This window comes from Microcaecilia unicolor, chromosome 1 (genome assembly GCF_901765095.1).
Source record: "Microcaecilia unicolor chromosome 1, aMicUni1.1, whole genome shotgun sequence".
In the NCBI taxonomy this organism is placed as follows: Eukaryota; Metazoa; Chordata; class Amphibia; order Gymnophiona; family Siphonopidae; genus Microcaecilia; species Microcaecilia unicolor.
Window position 1 is genome coordinate 658,120,471 of NC_044031.1, and position 20,055 is coordinate 658,140,525.

At 41.5% G+C, this 20,055-nt stretch overlaps 1 protein-coding gene across 1 annotated transcript in view; it reads right to left on the bottom strand.

Moving 5' to 3' along the window:
• Positions 1–1,384: 1,384 nt before the first annotated feature.
• LOC115457324 (putative GPI-anchored protein pfl2) overlaps positions 1,385–20,055 on the bottom strand; it is a 38,832-nt gene continuing 20,161 nt past the window's right edge. The window contains exons 8-12 of the mRNA XM_030186746.1: positions 15,321–15,376; positions 14,434–14,585; positions 9,958–10,106; positions 5,100–5,216; positions 1,385–3,103 (exon numbers count right to left, since the gene is read on the bottom strand). Coding sequence (XP_030042606.1) covers positions 3,077–3,103; positions 5,100–5,216; positions 9,958–10,106; positions 14,434–14,585; positions 15,321–15,376 — 501 coding nt within the window. The 3' untranslated portion in view covers positions 1,385–3,076. The remainder of the gene's footprint in view (positions 3,104–5,099; positions 5,217–9,957; positions 10,107–14,433; positions 14,586–15,320; positions 15,377–20,055) is intronic.

Here is a 20,055-nt window from a genome sequence, read left to right on the forward strand (position 1 = left end):
GTTCAGCACAGTTTATAGAATACATGCTTATGTAGAGAGTTGTGTTTAAATTTAGGTGCAGACACTTGCACCAATGAAAATGTAGTGCAAATGCCCATGCCTAAATTTAGGGGTGGAGCACTATTCTTCTGTAATTACATATGTAACTTGAAGCCACGCCCATGACCTTCCCAATTCTGCACCCCCATTTTTGGAATGTGTGTAAATTTTAGATATGAATCCTGTGCTTAACTTTATATGCATTGGTCCCAATTAATTCTAAATAGTGCCAATATTTGCTTGTTAAAAAGTTGGCACTAATTGGCTTGTTCAGTTAAATTGCACATGCAAATTGAGAATTAGAATTGTCCCACAATTGGCCAGTTTCTTTTTAAACTGAAACCCTACTTGCAGTCATACCTTCCCTTTGATCTTCCTATCTTGCTCTCAGACAATATAAATGATACAAGTACAGTTAAATAAAGAATATTACTTAAAGAAATTACAAATAATCACATTTCATAGCACAAAAACATAAAAAAACAAACGTTTGGCAAGAATAAGGGAGGAGACTGATTCAGCTTGGTTGAACCTTGACCTTTAGTTAAAGGATTTATGCTTTTAATCATTACAGATCCAATTGACGATCCCTACTTCTGCAGTCTCTGCTGTTAGATGTACAGGGTCCCAGGACAGAAACTGGGGAGGGGTCCCCAAATCTTTCCTTCATGCTATGCTTCCTTCAGCTTGAGGAATAATACTTGGGGGCCTAGGACAACTGCCCTAGTTTTTACCCCCTAATGTCAGCCCTGTACCCCAGAAGCCTAGCCAGGCTTTGACGCCAGGAAGAGCAGACTTTATGTAAAATAGGCACCGGTGCAAGGCTGATGGGCCGATCCACATAGGCGCCATTTTATTCAAACCCTATTTTGGAGAGCCGCTGCTCCTCTTGTGCCCCTCCCCCCAGCTACGCCTCTGCTGTACTCCCATCTCTAATCCCTTTCCCCTCCCAATTTAAAACATGGTAGTAACGGCTTACTAACTAGACCTGAGACACAACTAGTCATAATACAGCCAGTACTTAAGAAGAGTGAGCCTCAGTAGAAACAGTTGAATCTCATTACATGATTCTGTTAACGTGCTCAAGTAAATGGCAGGAATTGACCTTGTACTCTGTGTTAAACTGGCTTTGTGGGTTCCCCCCACCCAGGACAGATGGATCCAGTAGTCCTGGTTTTACCCTATTGCACACAGGGCCATGTGCTCTGATTTCCCTGTTACATTCCATAATAAGGGGCCCTTTTACTAAGCTGCTTAGGCGCCTATGGGTGCCCAATGCGTGCCAATTTGGAGTTATCGTCTGGCTACCACGTGGTCCATACACTAATTTCATTTTTTACACACATCTGAAAATATATTTTATTTTCTGGCACACGGTGAAAATCGGGTGGTAACTCCAACTTGATGTGTGTAGGCGAGTACCACATGGTTAATGTGAGAGACTTTACTGCTAAGTCAATGGCTGGTGGTAAGGTCTCAGACCCAAAATGAATGTGTGGCAATTTTTATTTTGGGGGTATAGGATCAAGGAAGCAATATGACTAACATTCTTTTAGTTAATAGTTTTACATGAAAAAATAGAGTTTTTGTTCATACACTTGTATCCAGTATGTCAGTGTCTGTGATTAGAGCCTTCACTAGTTCATCTGTCAACTCAACGAGTAGAAATGGCTATTCTGAGGCCCTGGTTTTTGAAGAGGATACCATAGGACACAAGTTGTAGTTATGCTATGATTACACAGCTTTGACCCATCCACTAAAAAATAAATCATTATACAACTATTTAATTCTAATCACAGGGTAACAAAATAGTCTCTTTATTACATAAATATATAGTCTCTTCTCTGTAAACGACATAAAAACCAGAATCATTTTCTCTATATGAACTCCTCCTACAGGTGTTTCTCACTATGCCAATAGAAATCCTAGCAAAAGTCGAACCTTCCAAAAAGTGGCTGTAATGAACCCTGCTAGGTCAGCAATTTAGGCTCCTTTGGGTAGCATAGCAAAGAGTCTAGGTTTTTGCTAATGTTTGCTGGAGTTCATTAGGAGACATTCTGGCAGAGATGGAGAATTCACACCTAAACATGATATAGTGTTAGATTAAGACATCTATATTCCCCAAAAGGCTAATTACAATTAATATGTAAGGGGCATATTTACTGAGCTGCATTAAGTATTTAATGTGGGTTATATCAATTTGTTAATGTGCTTTTAAATAAAATCCATAGTGCATAGCAAATCCCATTACAACACATTAAATTCCACATTAAACACCTAATGCAGAATTTTATTTAAATGCAGGGAAGGGTTTGTGAAAGGGGTGTGGAAATCAGTGCAGATGTTAACGCACATTGCAGTAATGTTAACTGTACAAGCAGCATGCTACTATGGAAATTTTAACTGCACAGCAAAAGATGTAGTTAACTGCTTCCTGCATTAAAAGATGTTAGGTTAACAGGCAGTAACATCACAGCTGCTCCCCCCTAACCACATCCTCTTTCAATGCAAAACATTACACTGAAGGTTTTGCTTCTAACATGCATTAAATTGTGCTATTAATAGTAAAGCTGTTGTGTGGCTTAGTAAAAATGCCCCTAATGTACAGTTATTGGTTATTTATGGCCTAATTTGTTTGGAGCAAGAAGGTACTGTCCAGCAGTCTCCAACTTCAGCCTGTACAGTGGAGATATTCTGAAGCCCACTCTCGTCTCTGAGCTGCGTGTAAGGTGGCTGAGAATGCAGAGCATTGCACATTCAGGCCATCCCTGCAGAACTGCATGTGTCACAGACGTGTCGGCAGCCAGCAATCTTTTTACAAACAGTCTGCATACAGCAGTCATGCAGCTGGGGTGCACAAATAGTAGGAAATAGCTAAACATGGATGGGGGTGCAAATGCTCATCAGGCCCAAACTTGAATTGCTCTGCCATCAGTTTATATATAAAACTATTTAGCCTTAGTTCTCTGGGTGTGCTTTCACGATGCTGATAAAAATGTTCTTTTATGTTGATCTTCCAAGCTCCAGTGATGTCAAATTAATGAGATACGTTATATGAGTGAGTCTGTGGAAAGAACATATTAAATGATCAACATATGCTTCTGTAACCAACACAAGTTACAAAATTATAGAAAAGCATTGCGCATGCACAGAGCAGGGTATGTACATAAGGGTTCGGCTTACCCACATAAGTGCTAGTATTTGATCATTTTAGACACAAAGGAGGCGATTCTAGATATGGCGCCTAAAAAAATCGGTGCTGAAATACTACTACTAATCATTTCTATAGCGCTACTAGACGTACGCAGCGCTGTACACTTGAACATGAAGAGACACAGACTAAGTGCTAACTAAGTGTATTCTATAATCGATGCCTAGATTTAGGCGCCGATTATAGAATATGCTTAGTTTATATTTCAGTGCCTAAATTTATGTGCATCCATTTACACTAATGAAAATTTGGTATAAATCCCTGCACATAGATTTAGGTGCACTAGGTCATATTCTATAACTAGGCGCGTAAATTTTGGAATGCCCACGAAATGCCTATTTCCCTGCCGATAACCACACCCCTTTTTGCCTGCACGCATTAGAAGTTCAGCGCATATCAGTACAGAATATGCTTAGCAAGTTGTGCACCTAAATTCCAATCAGTGCTAATTAAAGCTCAATATTACTTGTTAAGTTCTGCATCAGTGCTCAATAGCTAGTTGAGCTTGTCAAGTTACGTGCATTGTTATAGAATCCGCACCGATTTCAGTGCAGATCTATAGGCACACTATATAGAATCAAGGAGAAAGGGGATGAATTCTACACGATTCTATAAGCCACACATAAAGTTAGTCACAGTTTATAAAATAGCGTTTACGCCTGGAAATGATGCTTAAATAGATGTATCCATTTGCATCAATGAAAGCCTGGTGAAAAATGTACGTGCCTAAATTAGATGCGTATCCCCCTTATTTTATAACTAAGCATGTAAATGCTAGAAACGCACCAATTCAATCCATGACCCTCACATTTCCGCATCCCCTTTTTTTACTTGTGCTTAAAATTTAGCCACAGATCCCGTGCCTAAATTTACACATGCAAATTCCAACTAAATCTTAGTGACAATAATTACATGTTAAAAAAGCCAGTTATTGGCACTAATTAGCTTGTTATTCAATTAAATTGCATGCACAAATTGGACACATGCGCAATATTTGGTGACTTGTATAGAGTTAGGGGCAAATGGTTCTCACATTTATACGCTAAAGTTATAGAATGAGGGATATATTGCTTCTGAATATCCACAGGCAGCGGCAGCTTGTATAGCGGCAGCCACTATAAGAAATTATGAATATTTGGCTTTGAACATCAGGGCCTTGATTTTCATTTGCAAATTTCTTGAAAAGTTCTTGGAACTAAATGGGTAAAGATCAGAACATTATACCAAGAAACTGGAACTCAAACAAACTGGTCAGGAATCGAAGTTCTTACTGTTTGACAGTCATTTCATCACTCATGTGAAACAGGGGCAGGGCAAATTCTGTAAAAGACACCTAAATTTAGGTACCAATTATGCATGCTAATATATATTGGATGCTAACAATTATTGGCATTAATTGGCAACAATTTGGAATTTGTATGTGCATCTTGCTAGGCACTATTCTAAAAAGATTCATGTGCAAATCTTATGGCGTGCAACTCAAGAGGGGGTGTGTCTATGGGAGAAGTATGGGAAGGTCGGGGCATCGACTAAAGATACGTGCAATATTACAGAATACTGGGACTCTGTGCCTAAATTACACGCGGAGATTTACACCAGGTTTCAGCTGGTGTAAATCCTCAAGCCCAAAAGTTCATGTGGAAATCAGCTCTAAGAAGCACTATTCTATACACGGGGCAGAACTCAGAGCACCATTGATAGAAGAGTGTTCTGTGTAAATTTTTTTGGTGCCCAACTTTGGACGCCATTTTCCTGAATCTAGTTTTTACTGTTTTGGGTCCAATTTCCTGGCAATCAACTATTCCCATCAAAATTGTACTGTTTGTGGTTTTAAGAGATGCTTTCTTACCCTCCAGCGTGGCAAGTTAATGCTTTCGCTATAACCAGCAGCATTCGATACAGAAGTATAGGGAGATTTCAAGGCACAGGCTCTTGCAAGTTTGTTACAGATGTCTGTCTTCATTGCCTATGACGGAAGAGAAAAAGATGTTTTTAGTTTAGCTTGGGACAATCAGAGGCGTGTTGTGAAGAAATGACATTTCCAAAAACACAAGGGAGTCAAAGATATACACAGAATTGATTCCTAGATAACAACCTGTAGCCTCAACTTTGATTGTCATGACTATGTCCGTAGTATGCTCCGTTCCTCCACCTCAGTGGTTGATCTTTAGCTTGAACCAGGGGCGTAGCCAGACTTCGGCGGGAGGGGGAGTCCAGAGCCCGAGGTGAAGGGGCACCCTTTGCTGGCGGGAGTCCCCAACCCCCGCCAGCCAAAGTCCTCTTCTCCGGCGTGGCCGCGTTGCTGATCTGCAAGGCTTCTGTTTCCGTGAGTCTGACATCCTGCACATACAACGTGCAGGACGTCAGACTCACAGAAACAGAAGCCTTGCAGTTCAGCAACGCAGCCGCGCCAGAGAAGAGGACTTCAGCTGGCGGGGGTTGGGGACCCCGCCAGCAACGGTACCTGGCAGCGGCGGGGGAGGGGTGGCGGTGGGAGGGGGGATCAAAGGGGTTGGCAGTGGGGGGCAGGGCCAATCTACGGGGGCCCATACCCCCGTGGCCCCACGTAGCTACGCCCCTGGCTTGAACACACAAGGGGATGGTCTTTCTCAAACACAGCTATGTCTGACTTGTTATTCTCAGTAGCAATGACCACTGAGGTGCTCATACTTTTATCGGATGAAGTACTAATGAGTATTAGCTGTAGTGGAATCATCTAGCCTGATAAATTAAAAAAAATATATATATATCTGCCCAGCCCAGAAGCTAATATTCAGCAGCATTTAACTGGAGCATGCCACTGAGTATTAGCTCTGACTGCTGTAGCACTCTCTGGCAACAAATTCCGGAGTTTAATTACACATCGAGTGAAGAATTATTTTCTCCAATTTGTTTAAAATGTTTATTACTTAGTAACTTCATTTCATGCCCCCTAGTCCTAGTATTATTTGGAAGGAGTAAACAAGTGATTCACAATTACCCACTCCACTCCTTAATTTATAGACCTCTATCATATCTCCCCTCAGCCGTCTCTTCTCCACTTTATAGAATTGCTCCTTACCCCCAGGTTCCATAAATGGCACACAAATGTATGCATAGAAAATTGGGTGCTATTCTGATTTGCACGCACAACTAAATTGGCTAGCGAGCCAATTAGCGTCAATAATTCGGTGCTAACAATTATTGGCATTAATTGGCAACAATTTGGATTTGTGTGTGCTGGGGAGGTTGGGGGGCAGAGTCAGGACAGAAACTGAAATTATCTGGACACCACTGATATTCAGTACTGAACATAAAGGAAAAGTACAAAGGAAATAGACAAGTAAGTGGAGTGAGGGCTCAAAGATTGAATAGGAGGAGGAGGAGGAAAAGGGACGAAGAAGAGGGTGAGATTGGGAAAATGGAGTGATAAAAAGAATTAAAGGTGAAAATCTGAGAGGAAAGAGGCAAATCTCCCCCCACCAATTAGATCTGAAAGCTTATTCTCCAGATTCAGGGATCCTTTTACTAAGCCGCATAGGCGCCTATTTGCGCCCAACGCATGTCAATTTGGAGTTATCGCCCAGCTTCCATGAGGCCCGGGCGATAATTTCGTATTTTACACACGTTCGCTATGCGTGCCAGAAAATAATTTTTATTTTCCTGCGCATGGCGGAAACCGGGTGGTAATTGTCATTCTACGTGTATAGACAATTACAACACGGTTACCGTGTGAGACATTACCACTAAGTCAATGGCTGGTGGTAAGGTCTCAGTCCCATAATGGACGCGCGCCAATTTTTATTTTGCCGCACGTCCATTTTCATCAAAATTTTTTAAAAAGGCTTTTTTTACAGCCACGCTGAAAAATGGATCTGCGTGCACCCAAAACACGTGCCTACACTAGCGCAGCCTATTTTTCGGCACACCTTAGTAAAAGGACCTCTCAAGTTGCTATTGAAGACCCATTTTTTCCAGTTGGCCTTTGGACCCTTGATTACATTCCCATAGTCAAGGCTCTCCTGACCTGCTCCATGGTCTCAGGCTCACTCAGTCTCTATTTCTCTTTTCCTGTGTGATTGAGTGTTAAAAATAGTATTCCTTTCTGTTTTTAGCTTGTCCTATTTTATTGTGAACCGCTGTGACCAACTTGCTTTGTAACAGCGGTATATCAAAACTGGAATAAACTATAGCTATAAACTATAAAAATTGTTCTGCAGAAATTGCAACCCTGATCATTGAATCTACCAAGAAGCTACTGTAGAAAACTAAAGGCCTTGATTATAATCAACAGCAGAAGTAGATAGAGGGTCTTTTACTAAAGCGCGCCAAAATCTAGGCTTAATGCATTGTAACCAAGGATTTTTCCATGCACCAATCCCAGATTTAATGCAGCACTTTTTGGACATTCTCTCTATTTCGCATTGCATTAATGTAACCAATAGTGCATGGTACCTACAGGACATTAACGCGGGACAACTTACTGCCTCTATTTAGGAGGTGCTAAGTGCTCCTGCATTAACTCTACATTACAAAGGTGCAGTAGCCTCTATGCGCGTGCAGTGCATGCCAAAATGAGACTACCGCCAGGCTAGCGTACCCCCTGCTGGTATTTTCAGATTTGGTGCATGTCCATACCGCCAGGACAAATTGCTTTTTTATTTCCTACTGTACATGGTATTTCCGATCCAACATAAATCCACACACCCAGCAACACAGCATAATCAATGATCGTACTGGACAATTTACTTTCCTCTTCCCCTCGACCCCATGACGCCGATTCACTTCTACCTCATTTGACCTCAACACAATCTTGTATTTGCTATCAACCGAAATGGCAAACGCCTTTATGGTACTTTGTAAGCCACATTGAGCCTGCAAATAGGTGGGAAAATGTGGGGTATAAATGTAACAAATAAATAAATTTCCGGTATTAATCAACAGTTGGCGCACGCTGACCGGTCACCGCACATGTAGCTCGTGAGCCCTTACCGCTAGATCAATGAGTGGCATTAAGGGCTCAGCCCATAAATAAGTACGAGCTGGTTTCAGTTTTACAGCAGTCCCTTTTTCCGGCCCATTGAAAAAAAGCCCTTTTTCTCAGAATGTGGTAAAAACTGGCCCAGCGTGTGCCAGAAACGCTTGCCCACATTACCACAGGCCACTTTTTGCCACGGCTTAATAAAAGGACCCCTTAGTGCAATAAAAAGCTCATTTTCAAAACACAAAGACATCCAAAAAATAGCAGAAAGTGGCATATGGATGTTTTTCTTGCAAAAATGTCCAAATCGCTATTTTTAAAACACATTTTCTTAGACATTTTTCTATGCAGTTCGTCTGCATTGCCCCTTAGGATGCCCCACTGCTCAGCTAGGATGACTGAGTGGCCGGTCTATTAAGAATGCTGGCTCCTCCTTCATGCCTATGATTTGATTTTGTGTGTTTTTCACTTGAATGTTTGGTTGTTTTTTTTTTAATGGTCCAAAAAGATAGACACATTGAGTACAACAACATCTGGCAAATGGTAATTAAAAAAAAATAGACATTTTTCAGGTTCGAAAATGGTCATGTTCACTACTGGATTTTTGGACGTTTTCCACAAAACATCCAAAGTCGGACTTGGACATCATACCAAATATGCTCCTCCACATATACCTCCCTGTTACTAAGCTGCGCTAGCAGCTGCTGTGCACTAATGCCAATACAGCCCATTTACTTTGAATGGGCTGTGTCGGCATTGCCACGTGGCTTAGTAAACGGGGGGGATAATGTGCTAGCTGGCCAATGCTTCTATGCCCATTCTCAGGTACACCCCCTCAAAGAGAAATTAAATTATGCATATTTTAACATGCGATACCAGGCAAACTACTGCATAACCCCTTAACATGTTTGTGTGTAGCCTCTTACTGAATGCTAACTACTTGTTAAGGAAGGCATTCTATAAATGGTGCTGAGATTTTGGCACCAGAAAAAAATCGGCATGGAGCGCTATTTAATAAACAGTGCTCCGGGTTGAGCACCATTTATAGAATAGTGCTTAGATCCCATTTCTGCGCCAAAAGTTAGGCGTCAGTATTTACGCCAGCTGAAACCTGATGTAATTGTCAGCACCCCACTCTGAGCATTTTGGCGCAGAAATGGGGCTACTACATTGCCCTGCATGCAACGTTTTGGGACACTCCTGCCACTCCACTGGCCATGCCCCGTTTTGAGTTATAAACTAGGGGATTTAGGCGCATGGGATTATAGAATCGAGTGAGGGGAGATGCGTGTGCAAATTTTAATTATTGCCAACTGCAATAATCGATTGTTAACATCAATTAATTGCAATTAATTGGCTCATAAGTTAATTAATTTGCTCAAGGATTGAAATTTCAGTGCTGAAATCTTGCCGCCATATATAGAATCTGAAGGTAAGTACTTAACACCCTTTAGTAATAGGGCCCCAGATTCTTTGATAGATGCCACCCACTCATAGGAATATCAGCCTCTACAATATGAGTGAGGGGACTGAGGTTTCAGCTGCATAAATTGCAAAGGATTATTTGCTTAAGTAGATGAAATCTCATTAACTTCTGTGTTCATGTCTTTTGAAATATTGATTGATATGACCATTCTGGAAATTGCACATTCTGAGATTCTCCCACAAAAATTAAAATTCAGTCAAAAGCAGATTGATGGATAAAACAATGTTAACTGCAATGATTATAAAATGTTGCATTACTCACCAGAATTATTAATATGGGAATAGCCAAGATAAGCAAGATACACATGACAATGATGGCTACAGCATATCCTGGGAAAGAACTTTCAGGTTCAGGAACTGTAATTGGAGGTACAGTGGTTGGGGTAGTTGGGGTAGTTGTGGTAGATGCAACTATTAAAAAGAATACCAACAAAGAGTTATTGGAATGAAGAGGAGCTTTGTTGACTACACAGTGAAAACATATAAGGCAGTATGAGTCTGTACTTCTTTCCTATTTCAGCCAAACCAGTTAAATGACAGCTGGGGCCATGTTCCCATAGCAGTGACCCTGCTGTCTTTGTTGATATGGCTTCACTCACATGGGCCAGATTCAGTAAATGGTGTCCAAAGTTAGCGCTCTAAGCTAAGCATTCTGTAAAGATCTTTTTGCTAGAGTCAAGCAATTGACTATTACTGTCATAAACAATTTAGATATTTCAGCTCAAACATTTGTTACTGCTTTTCTTCTAAAGTATTGGATATTACGTAGAAAGTTTGAACTACTACTGATGCCAACCACTAACTTTGATTTCATTTTTGACAGAAAATGGGAAGAGTTTTCATTAGTTTCTTTGAAGCAAATATCCAAAATAGTTTCTAATTTAAATAACACATATTTCAAACTCGATTCTTGTTCTGCATCTGTATTTAAAGCTATGAATATGAACATCATAGCATCCTTTAACTGATTTGGTAAAATGATCCCTGAAAGAATCAACATTTAAGCGCTTGGAACATGCATAAATTACCCGAATATTGGCGTATATGCACACGTGTGTACACATATGCAAGTAAATGCCAATACTCTGGTTAAATGTTACTCTATAACCTAGTATTTTAGGGGTCCTTTTACTAAGGCACCCTAAAAGGTAGCCTGTACTACCTTTAATGCATGGATCTCCCATGCACTGCGGCAACCTTTAGCGTGCCAGTAAAACGGCCACATGTGTGGGGTTTTCGTAATGGCCACTTGCTAATTTCTGCAGTAATTGGGTAGCGCTCTAACAGCTCCCGCGCTACTCCCATGCTAATTGGGTAGTGTGTGGTAATGTGCCCACACTACCTGAATAGCGCAGGCACACTTATTCTCCGTCCATGAACACGCCTCTCATGCTGAATAATAAAAAAATATTTTTCTGCATGGGATTAGCGTGCACTAAATGGAGCACTACCACGGGATGCCTCAGCATGTCCCATGGTACTGCTCTTTTAGCGCACATTAGGCCTACTGTGCCTTAGTAAAAGGTCCCCTAAATGCGATGGTACATAGTTTGAAGGTGGGCGTACAGATGGGTGAAGTCTGGGTGGGGCACACAGTAATAATTTGAGTACATTTTTTAGAAATCTAGGCATGACCACTTATATCACTTCTGTGGCTGGTATAAGCGCTCACAACAAAAATATATGTGCATATCTATCCAGTTATGCTAACATTCTGTAGAGGAAAGTAGACTCCTAAGGTCCTGTTTACAAAGGCATGCTAGCATTTTTAGCGTGCCCTAACCGTGTAGATGCCCATAATATTCATGTGTACATCTACACGGTTAGCGTACAATAAAAACACTAGTGTACCTTTGTAAACAGGGTCCCTAGTTTCCTTTAAACAACAGACTGCACAGAGGCACCTTCTAGGTGCCAAAATGTAGGTGCCTTTTAATAAAATTGCCCACAACATGCCATCATCTACTATTAATTGTTCAGTTCAGACAGCAAATTTATCTAATATTGTAAATGTGGCTTGTGTTGGAGGTTCAAATAAACTGTAACTGTTTTTCAGAGATGCAGAAGAAAATGTGCTGGCTAGAAAGATCAGCCAAAACTTAATAAAGGAAATGACACAAGGAAAGGTCAAACCATTGGAAGGTGATATGGAGTAAGGCTGTAACTGTCAAAACATAGAGACATTCTATTTCCTTAGATTCCCCAAAGGCCCTTTTATTATTCATTTAAATTGTAAAAATGTTGAAAAATCTACCTATCAACTTCCATTTGCTCTGTGACAGGACAGTGCCATTTACATTGATATTTTTTATAAAAAAATACAAACAAGGCATGTGAGTATACTACTAAATTTAACTGGTTGCTGTGGATTTCTGTTCCAATATACAACTACAGTGTATATTCCAGAAAAGGACAAATGGAGAAAGCATGTAGAGATAATTGAGAATGTTTTCCAGAATAATATAGAGTGATACGGTAGCCACCCACCAGACAGGACTTAACAAAGATCTGGGTTTTCTAGCCCATTATAAACCATACGATTCTAATGCTTTGTCACCCTCTTATCACCATTCATCTTTCCCTGTCTCTCATCCACCCAGCTCCCATGTTTCTCACCTTACCTACCCCACCCTCTTCCCGTGACACTGTCATTGAAATGCTTTGATGTTTCGCTTATATATACTGTTATTTATCAACATTTGCTTTTCTCTGATCTGAAGAAGGGTTACCTTCGAAAGCTAATCAAAAAAATGTATTGTTAGTCGAATAAAAAAGGTATAATCTTATTTTCTTTTCTAAGTTTTATTTTACTTCTATTGATTACCAGAATAATGTAGAAAGAGATGATGGGGGTTCTTTTATCATTACTTCATTATAATTTTTCAACTTGTTGCAACACTTTCTACTTCTTGCAACCAGGGTGAATGGAGCAATTGTGTGTATATGTGTGTATGTCTGACTCTCTGTACATGTGCCTGTGTGTTTAGCCTTAGAATTGTTGTGCTTATGGGGGCAGATAGAGGCTGTGAACCAACAGTTGTCCATTTGTACCTTCCTCAGCATGCATGTCCTTCTACCTCCTCCTTCCCCACTTCCCCTGCATTCTCGCTACTGCTTTTATCCCTGTTCTCTAGCAATTGCTCTCTGCCTTCTCATCCAAGCATCTGCCCCATCTCCTTCCCTGCCCCCAGCATCTACTGATTTGCATCCTTCCCCCTCCCACAGCATCAGTATCATCCCCCCTCCCCCATCATCTATCCCTTTCAACCTCCCTCCAGTATCTGCTGCATTTAGCCCTACCTTCTTTCTCTTAGGCCCAGATGCACTAAACATTAACGACCCTTTAACGAAGAAATTTGCAACCATAGCATGCATTAAAGGCCATTTTCCGACGACGCTAGCAGCTAATGAAAACGGAATGCAAACGAGTAACTACCATTGAAATGTGGACAATTCGGGATGCACTAACCATACCGACGATTGCACCGAATCATTTACCGTGATAAATTTAACATGAGGTCAGAGCTGTCATTAAGGCCTGAGCTGTCATCGCCCCGCTTCCCCCTGCAGCATAAAAATCCAAGCTGGCATGTTTAAAAACAAAAGTGAGATAAACAACACAAACACGTGGCTCCCCGCTTCCCTCTGCATAAAATAGAAAATGAAAACAAAATCAAAAAAGGATCGGGAGAGGGCAAAGGCGCTCATCAGGAGCGTCCTGTATGGATGGCCCCCTGAGGTCCCCGCTGCTCCCCGCTTCCCCCTGCATTAAAAAATCAAGATTTTAGCAGCCCCGACCCCATCCCTTCCTTTCTCTCTACTTTCTCCCACAGCTCCGCCTCCCGCCATCCTCTGCCCCCGTGCCCCGCCTCCATGAGGTCGTCGCCGCCGCTCCCCCCTCCACCAGATCCCCCCTCCTCCTTACCGGGCCCGTGCAGCGCCTCTCACCTCTGTGTGAAGGTGCTGCACGGGCAAGAAGAACAACTGATCGCCGCGAGTCTTCAGGACGTCTCTCCTTCTTCCCTGAGCTGGGCCCGCCCCCGTACATAAGCACAGAACTGTGGAATGCATTACCAAAAGCTTTGAAAACTACGTACAACCACCTAAACTTCCGGAAAAAAAAATAAAAACTAACCTGTTTAAAAAGGCATACCCTACCAATCCAACATAAGTGCCTGATCTCTGCAATACAACAAAACTAAAGTACGTAATGGACGTAACACAACTCTTCTGTTGTACGATTCCCTAATGTGGCTGTCTGTGCCACATGAACTTTATCTTACCACAATATCACCCTGTATTTGTTTACACTGGAGTCTGCAAACATCTCTCCGGTACTATGTAAGCCACACTGAGCCTACAAATAGGTGGGAAAATGTGGGATACAAATGTAACAAGTAAATATTATATATAGGTACTTATTTTGTACTGGGGGCAAGGGAGGGTTAAGTGACTTGCCCAGAGTCACAAGGAGCTGCAGTGAGAATCGAAGGTAAGTTATTTTACCTTCAGACAGACAGACATTCTCTGCCCTGCTGGACTGGAAATAATAACAAGGAAAGTGTCCCTAATATTTTATATCTAGTGTCTCCTTCTGTAGCACAAAATAATTTTTGTGGGTAGTGATAATGTATCTGTTCTGCTACATCCCTGGCAGAGGTTAGTTTCTCAGTCCATGCCACCTTTCACCAGAGGAATGCTTCACCCAAACACATATGAAGAGAGAAAAGTAACACACCAGCAGGGATGACTGAGGGCGGGCTCAGCGTCACATTTCTGTTCTGGAATTTGGAAAGGTTGTTCATAATCTTCTCTTTTACATTTGCCTCACTTGTTACTCCAGGAGGAAAGTAGAGATCAGTGAAGGCAACAGTAGATACAGAGCCATTCCTGTAAGTGAGACAAGAAAAACAGAGATTCAGTTCCGGTCAGGAAGGGATGAAATACTGTGCTCAAAACTGGAATTAGGTAGATACATACACCCTCTCTTCTGGTGCTCTGCTGCTGTCTGCTGTGCATGTGGTCATTCAGTCAGTGCTTCCCCCAACTAGCTCTTCCCCATCACATAAAGTTCTTGTATTTGGGTTAGCTCTTTTTCCCATCCTGCAGTAACAGACCCTTCATACTTTTCCCCAGTCCTCTTATATTTCTACACCTTCTCAACAGCTCCCCTTCCAGGATACAACCTGGTTCCAATGGCTTGCTGCAGGCTGTCCTGCAGAACACAGTCCCCCTACAGCTCTTGCAGCTTTCCCCTCTCTCCCTGTGACTGGAGCAGCTTCCTATTGGCTGGAGCCTACCAGGACTAAACTCTGAAAAATATCCAGGCATTTTAGCCATCCTTCTAGCTTCTGGAAATGCATGTAAAAATCATTAGCATTCTGAAAAAAAAGTCAGACGGTTGTCAATCCTAACCTCCTGAGCACATCTGATAGGGCCCCCTAAACTTTGGGCCCTAGGCATGTACCCAGTTTGCCTATGACTTAATCCAGCTTTGTATCTGTGACGTCTCAAGAACTTGAATAGAAGAAAATGCTGGCAATAGGAATGCTTGTTTATGATTCCTGGTGAATCTATATAAGATGTGAAAAAAAGTGAAATATTCTTCAGGAGATATGGACTTACTGAAAACTGTTCACAATTGGCTCGACAAGTTGCTGGTCTGCAAAAATGTCTCTCAGCTGTGAAAGACAATGAGATGTCAGCATGGAAGGAAGCATTCAGTGAAATGAAAGACAGACATACCAATTCCCTGCTAGTTCAGAAACCAAGATCAATAAACAGACAGGCCTTATGTAAGGTGATACCGTATTGTTGAGATAACTTAATACATTTCAGGTGCAATTATATAAGGGATTAGAGCATGTAGAACAGTGTTTTATGAAGTCAAATGAGTCCTTTGCTCTATCCCTTTGGATTGGATTGTAAGTCATGCTATTTTATTATACATTTTATTATATGTTATTATTGTCTTTGCATTATTTATATGAATACATTATTTTAATATATTTATAAATATATGTTCTTATGTTTATAAGACATTTATAAGTATTTTTATCTATATCTGTGCAGACTCCTGAAGAAGGCACGCTTGAGTGCCGAAACATGGTACCGTGTTGACTCACCCTCCAATAAATAGTTTACATTAACGTTGGACACCCTGGGTGTGCTTTTTGCAGAGCCTGATTCTGTTCCCACTCCTCTCCTGCTCCTGTGACTTTTTGTGGGACACCGTCATTCTTTCCACTTCCGTGGTTGCATCGTTCTTATAAAATTGCCCAGGATTATGGAGGCACCTATGTGAAATGTCCCCCCAAACCACCTATTTTATTCCTATTTCATAAAGGCAACAAAGGTAAATATCTGCCTTTATAAAATATACTCATAACAGTGATCCCAGTTGTGCGCAAAAGTTCTCACACAAATTAGCAGCTGCTTCAAAGAAGGGGTAAATGTGTGTGCGTATTCTGTGCATATACAAAGCAGACACTAACACACACCAATTCTGTGCATAAATTATTATTAGGATTTTATTATTATTAGGATTTATTTTCTGCCTTTTTGAAGGAGTTCACTCAAGGCGGTGTACAGTAAGAATAGATCGAACATGAGCAATAGGCAAAGCAGTAAAAATATTCAAATAACAAAGTATGGCATGGTATACTACTTACAATGTCAACACAGTACATAATAGAACATTTTAATTGATAGTGAAGAGTAAAGCAAAGATGGAACATATAGATAGGTAAGAGAGTAAGAAGAGTTAGAGTAAGGTGACTAATTTAAAGAAAGTTGCACATGAGGCCAGAGAGATGGTTAAATATTATCTCAGCTAGGGCAGGAGTGGATAAACATGTCCTGCTGCAGTATGTGCAGCCCACGTCACTCCTTGTGTGTGTGAATGAGACTAACACGTTAGTTACTTCTTCCATTAAAGGCCTGGTTGAAAAGCCAAGCTTTCACCTGCTTCCTGAAGTTGTTGGGAAATGTTTAAAATACATGGGTATATGTGCCTATATGTGGGTAAATGCCAAAATTCCACCTAGGCACTGTTCTGTAAATAAGCGCATATGTTAGCATATATTTGACAGATGGCTGTACATACAGGCAGAGCCCGGGCAGAGTATGAGCAGGACTCACACTTATGAACATAATTTATAGAATCCTATAAGTCATTTGCTTATCTCCGGCATTTAGGAGCAAGCAGTTCTATGGCGGGGGTAAATGCTTGCACATAAAATATATCTATGCACGTATCCAGTTACATTGCTATTCTATAAAGGAAAGTACACACCTTTCTTTTTACAGTAGGCATTTAAATGTGGGTGCACTGTTATAGAATCACCCCTAATATATGCTTTAATGAAGCTCTCTGTTCCCTCTAAACTGAGTGGGAGTCCTCCAACTGCATTGCTGCCAGTGGGGGGGCGGTGCTTCAATATTGTGTTTTCAATCATTAGTGACAGGCAGGTTCTGTGAAGTCCTGCACAGCTTACCTATCCTTCACTATTGAAAATGTGATACTGAAACAGCACCACCCACTGGCAAGACTGTAGGTGGAGGACTCCTGCTCAGCTTAGAGGGAACAGTGATGAGGCAGTCCCAAAGACCTCTTTTAGGAAACAGGTTTTTAGTAAAACAACGCCTAGCTCTAAGACTGACATCTTTAAAGCATATGAGGAAAAGGAAAAACTGGCGTGTACTCCAGAAGGGAGGATCAAGACTCCTGCCCCTTTGTTAAGGACTGATTTACCCCATTTGACAGAGAGGGGGCGTGAGAGAAGGGAAACCCAATTTCCCTGGCTAACAAAACAGTATGTCATGCCTCCAAGGAGAGGCTGGGGCAGAAGGGTCCCTGTGGCAGCTTCCAACAGACACAGCTGAGCCACTGAAAGGGGAGCAGCAGAAGCAGGGCTGTGAGCTCAGACAACCAGAAGACATGGAGTATCTGGAGCAGTGGGGTAGCCACAGGTGGGCTTGGGTGGGCCAGGGCCCACCCATTTATGGCTCAGGCCCACCCAACAGTAGCACATGTTTAGTGGTAACTGGTGGGAATCCCAAGCTCCCCCAGCTGAAGATTTCCCCCTGATGGTAACAAAAACGCTACTCTCCACGACACCGGCACCTGCTGTTTTCAGTGCATTCCTGCTGCCAAGGTGGAAAGAAGCGTTTTCCCACCAGCTGAGATTTTTTTTTTAGGGGGGGGGAGAACACTTGGTGCCCACCCAATTCTTGCCTAGGCCCACCCAAAATCTGTTGTCTGGCTACGCCCCTGATCTGGAAGAAGGAATACCCAGTCCAGAAGCAGGAATGGAGATAGAATGGGAAACCTGTAAATGAACAATATAAAACTGTTTCAGTAGTAGCCAGGTGGGACGTCATAGTATCAAAGGAACTGTGGAGCAGGAGGTGGGCTGCCAGCTGTAGCAGTAGAACATTTGAGGCTGGAGGGCTACGTTTTACAGTCCTTGAAGACTCAGTAAGGTATATGGACCAAGGCATATGGACACATTTCTTTCTGTTGGAGTTATTTATCTTTAAACTAGCATGCTTTCTTTTTAAAATCCTACATGGGGCAGATTCCTAGTTATTTGATTCCTCATTTCTGTTTTGTATCTTCTCAAAGAACACAAAGATATGATTTTTTTTTTTTAACTTTTCCATCAATTAAGGGGAAGAAAAGATTATCAGTTTTTAAACAAGACTTTAGCTGTTCAAGCAGCATCTTTATGGAGGGATTTAGTTGGGAAATTTTCTCTTTACCAATCATTTCTCTCCTTCTGGAAACATAAGAAGACCTTTTTATTTAGAACGTTTATAAATTAATCTGTTATCCATGACTAACTTGACATTCCAAGAGTATGTTCTGGTTTTCTTGACATCTGTAACCCGCTTAGAACTTGTAGGTATTAGCAAGAGTGTAATGTACTGTAATGTATGGAACTTTTCTAGAATGCCTGCTGGGAGGCAAACCTGGCTGTTAAAATGTGTAGACATTCCAGGGGTGGAGAACATGCATACTTAATCAGATATAAAGGGCAATTCAATAACATGCACAAAATTATAGAGAGGCATTTTAGAAAGGACGTCCAATTCAGAATATGGACATCCAAGTCAATATGTCACAAATGGAGGTCCATCCCACATGTATTTCAGTACAGGATATAGCCTGTACTGGAAGTGTCCAGCATGAACTTCCATTTTACAAACTGAAATATCCAAATTATGAACAAGGAAAACAAGGGCAGTGGATGTCTGTGTGGCAGCATAGGAAGGTCCATCTTACAACAAGGACAAACAGCTGCTAAACAGAGTAGCAAGGTAGTCTAATGATTAGAGCATAGAGGTGCAAGCCAGGCTGGAGATCCACAGGTTGCTGGTTCAAGTGCCATTGCAGCAGTTTTTATTTCCTTTCCTTCTTTCTTTTTTAAATTGTGATTACTCCAGGGACAGAAGAATACTTACTGTGACTTCTTTCATCTCCATTCGGTGGAAAACTGCTCAACCAGAGCACTTTTTTGTAACCTAGACATGCCAAGTACCAGGTCTAAATATAGGCATCCATCTTTTTGAACATGGGCATGTTCTGCAATCGGAGCTGGGCATGTCTTTTGGCCCCTCCCTAGTCCCACCCAACACATTCCCAGACCACTCCCCCTTGCCATATGGACATACTACAGCGTTAAACGTCCATATCCTGGCTTTATAAAATCGGTATTTGGACATCCGTGTAATATGAACATCTAAATGCTGGTCTTCAGACGTCCAAAACATGAATAGAGCTTCTAAAATAAGCACCACAGAATACTAGCACTTATTTACATAAATATACATGTACCCGTGAAGTGCTAGCATGGTGCCTAAAGCCTATTCTGTACGGGCATATATACGTGGCATAGCGCATAATGCAAGGGAGATACCCATAGGCATAGCATGGGCGGGACTGCCACTCATGCATATTACTTACAGAATGTCCCTTCTGCATTTATGCAACTGCAGTTTCAACAGGTCTATGGCTGGTGTAACTGCAACTGTATGAATGACACCTGGTTAAACCAATATTTCTATATCAGAATCTGGGGGCCCAGATGCCATGACAGAATAGACTCGACCTATGTGGCATCAGGGCCCAGTCATAGAATTGCTGAAACTCCCTTTATCCTCCTGTCTGCAACCAAGCCTAACTCCTGACATATCCTTAACACAAGGTTCTTTCATATGTTATTTGCAGCAAACGTGCAGGATGCAATAACTCCTACCCTAGCTCATATTTAATCACCTCTCTGACCTCATGTACAACTTTCTTTAAATTAGTCAGTTTATTTTCTAAATCCTCTTACTTTCTTACCTACCTATACGC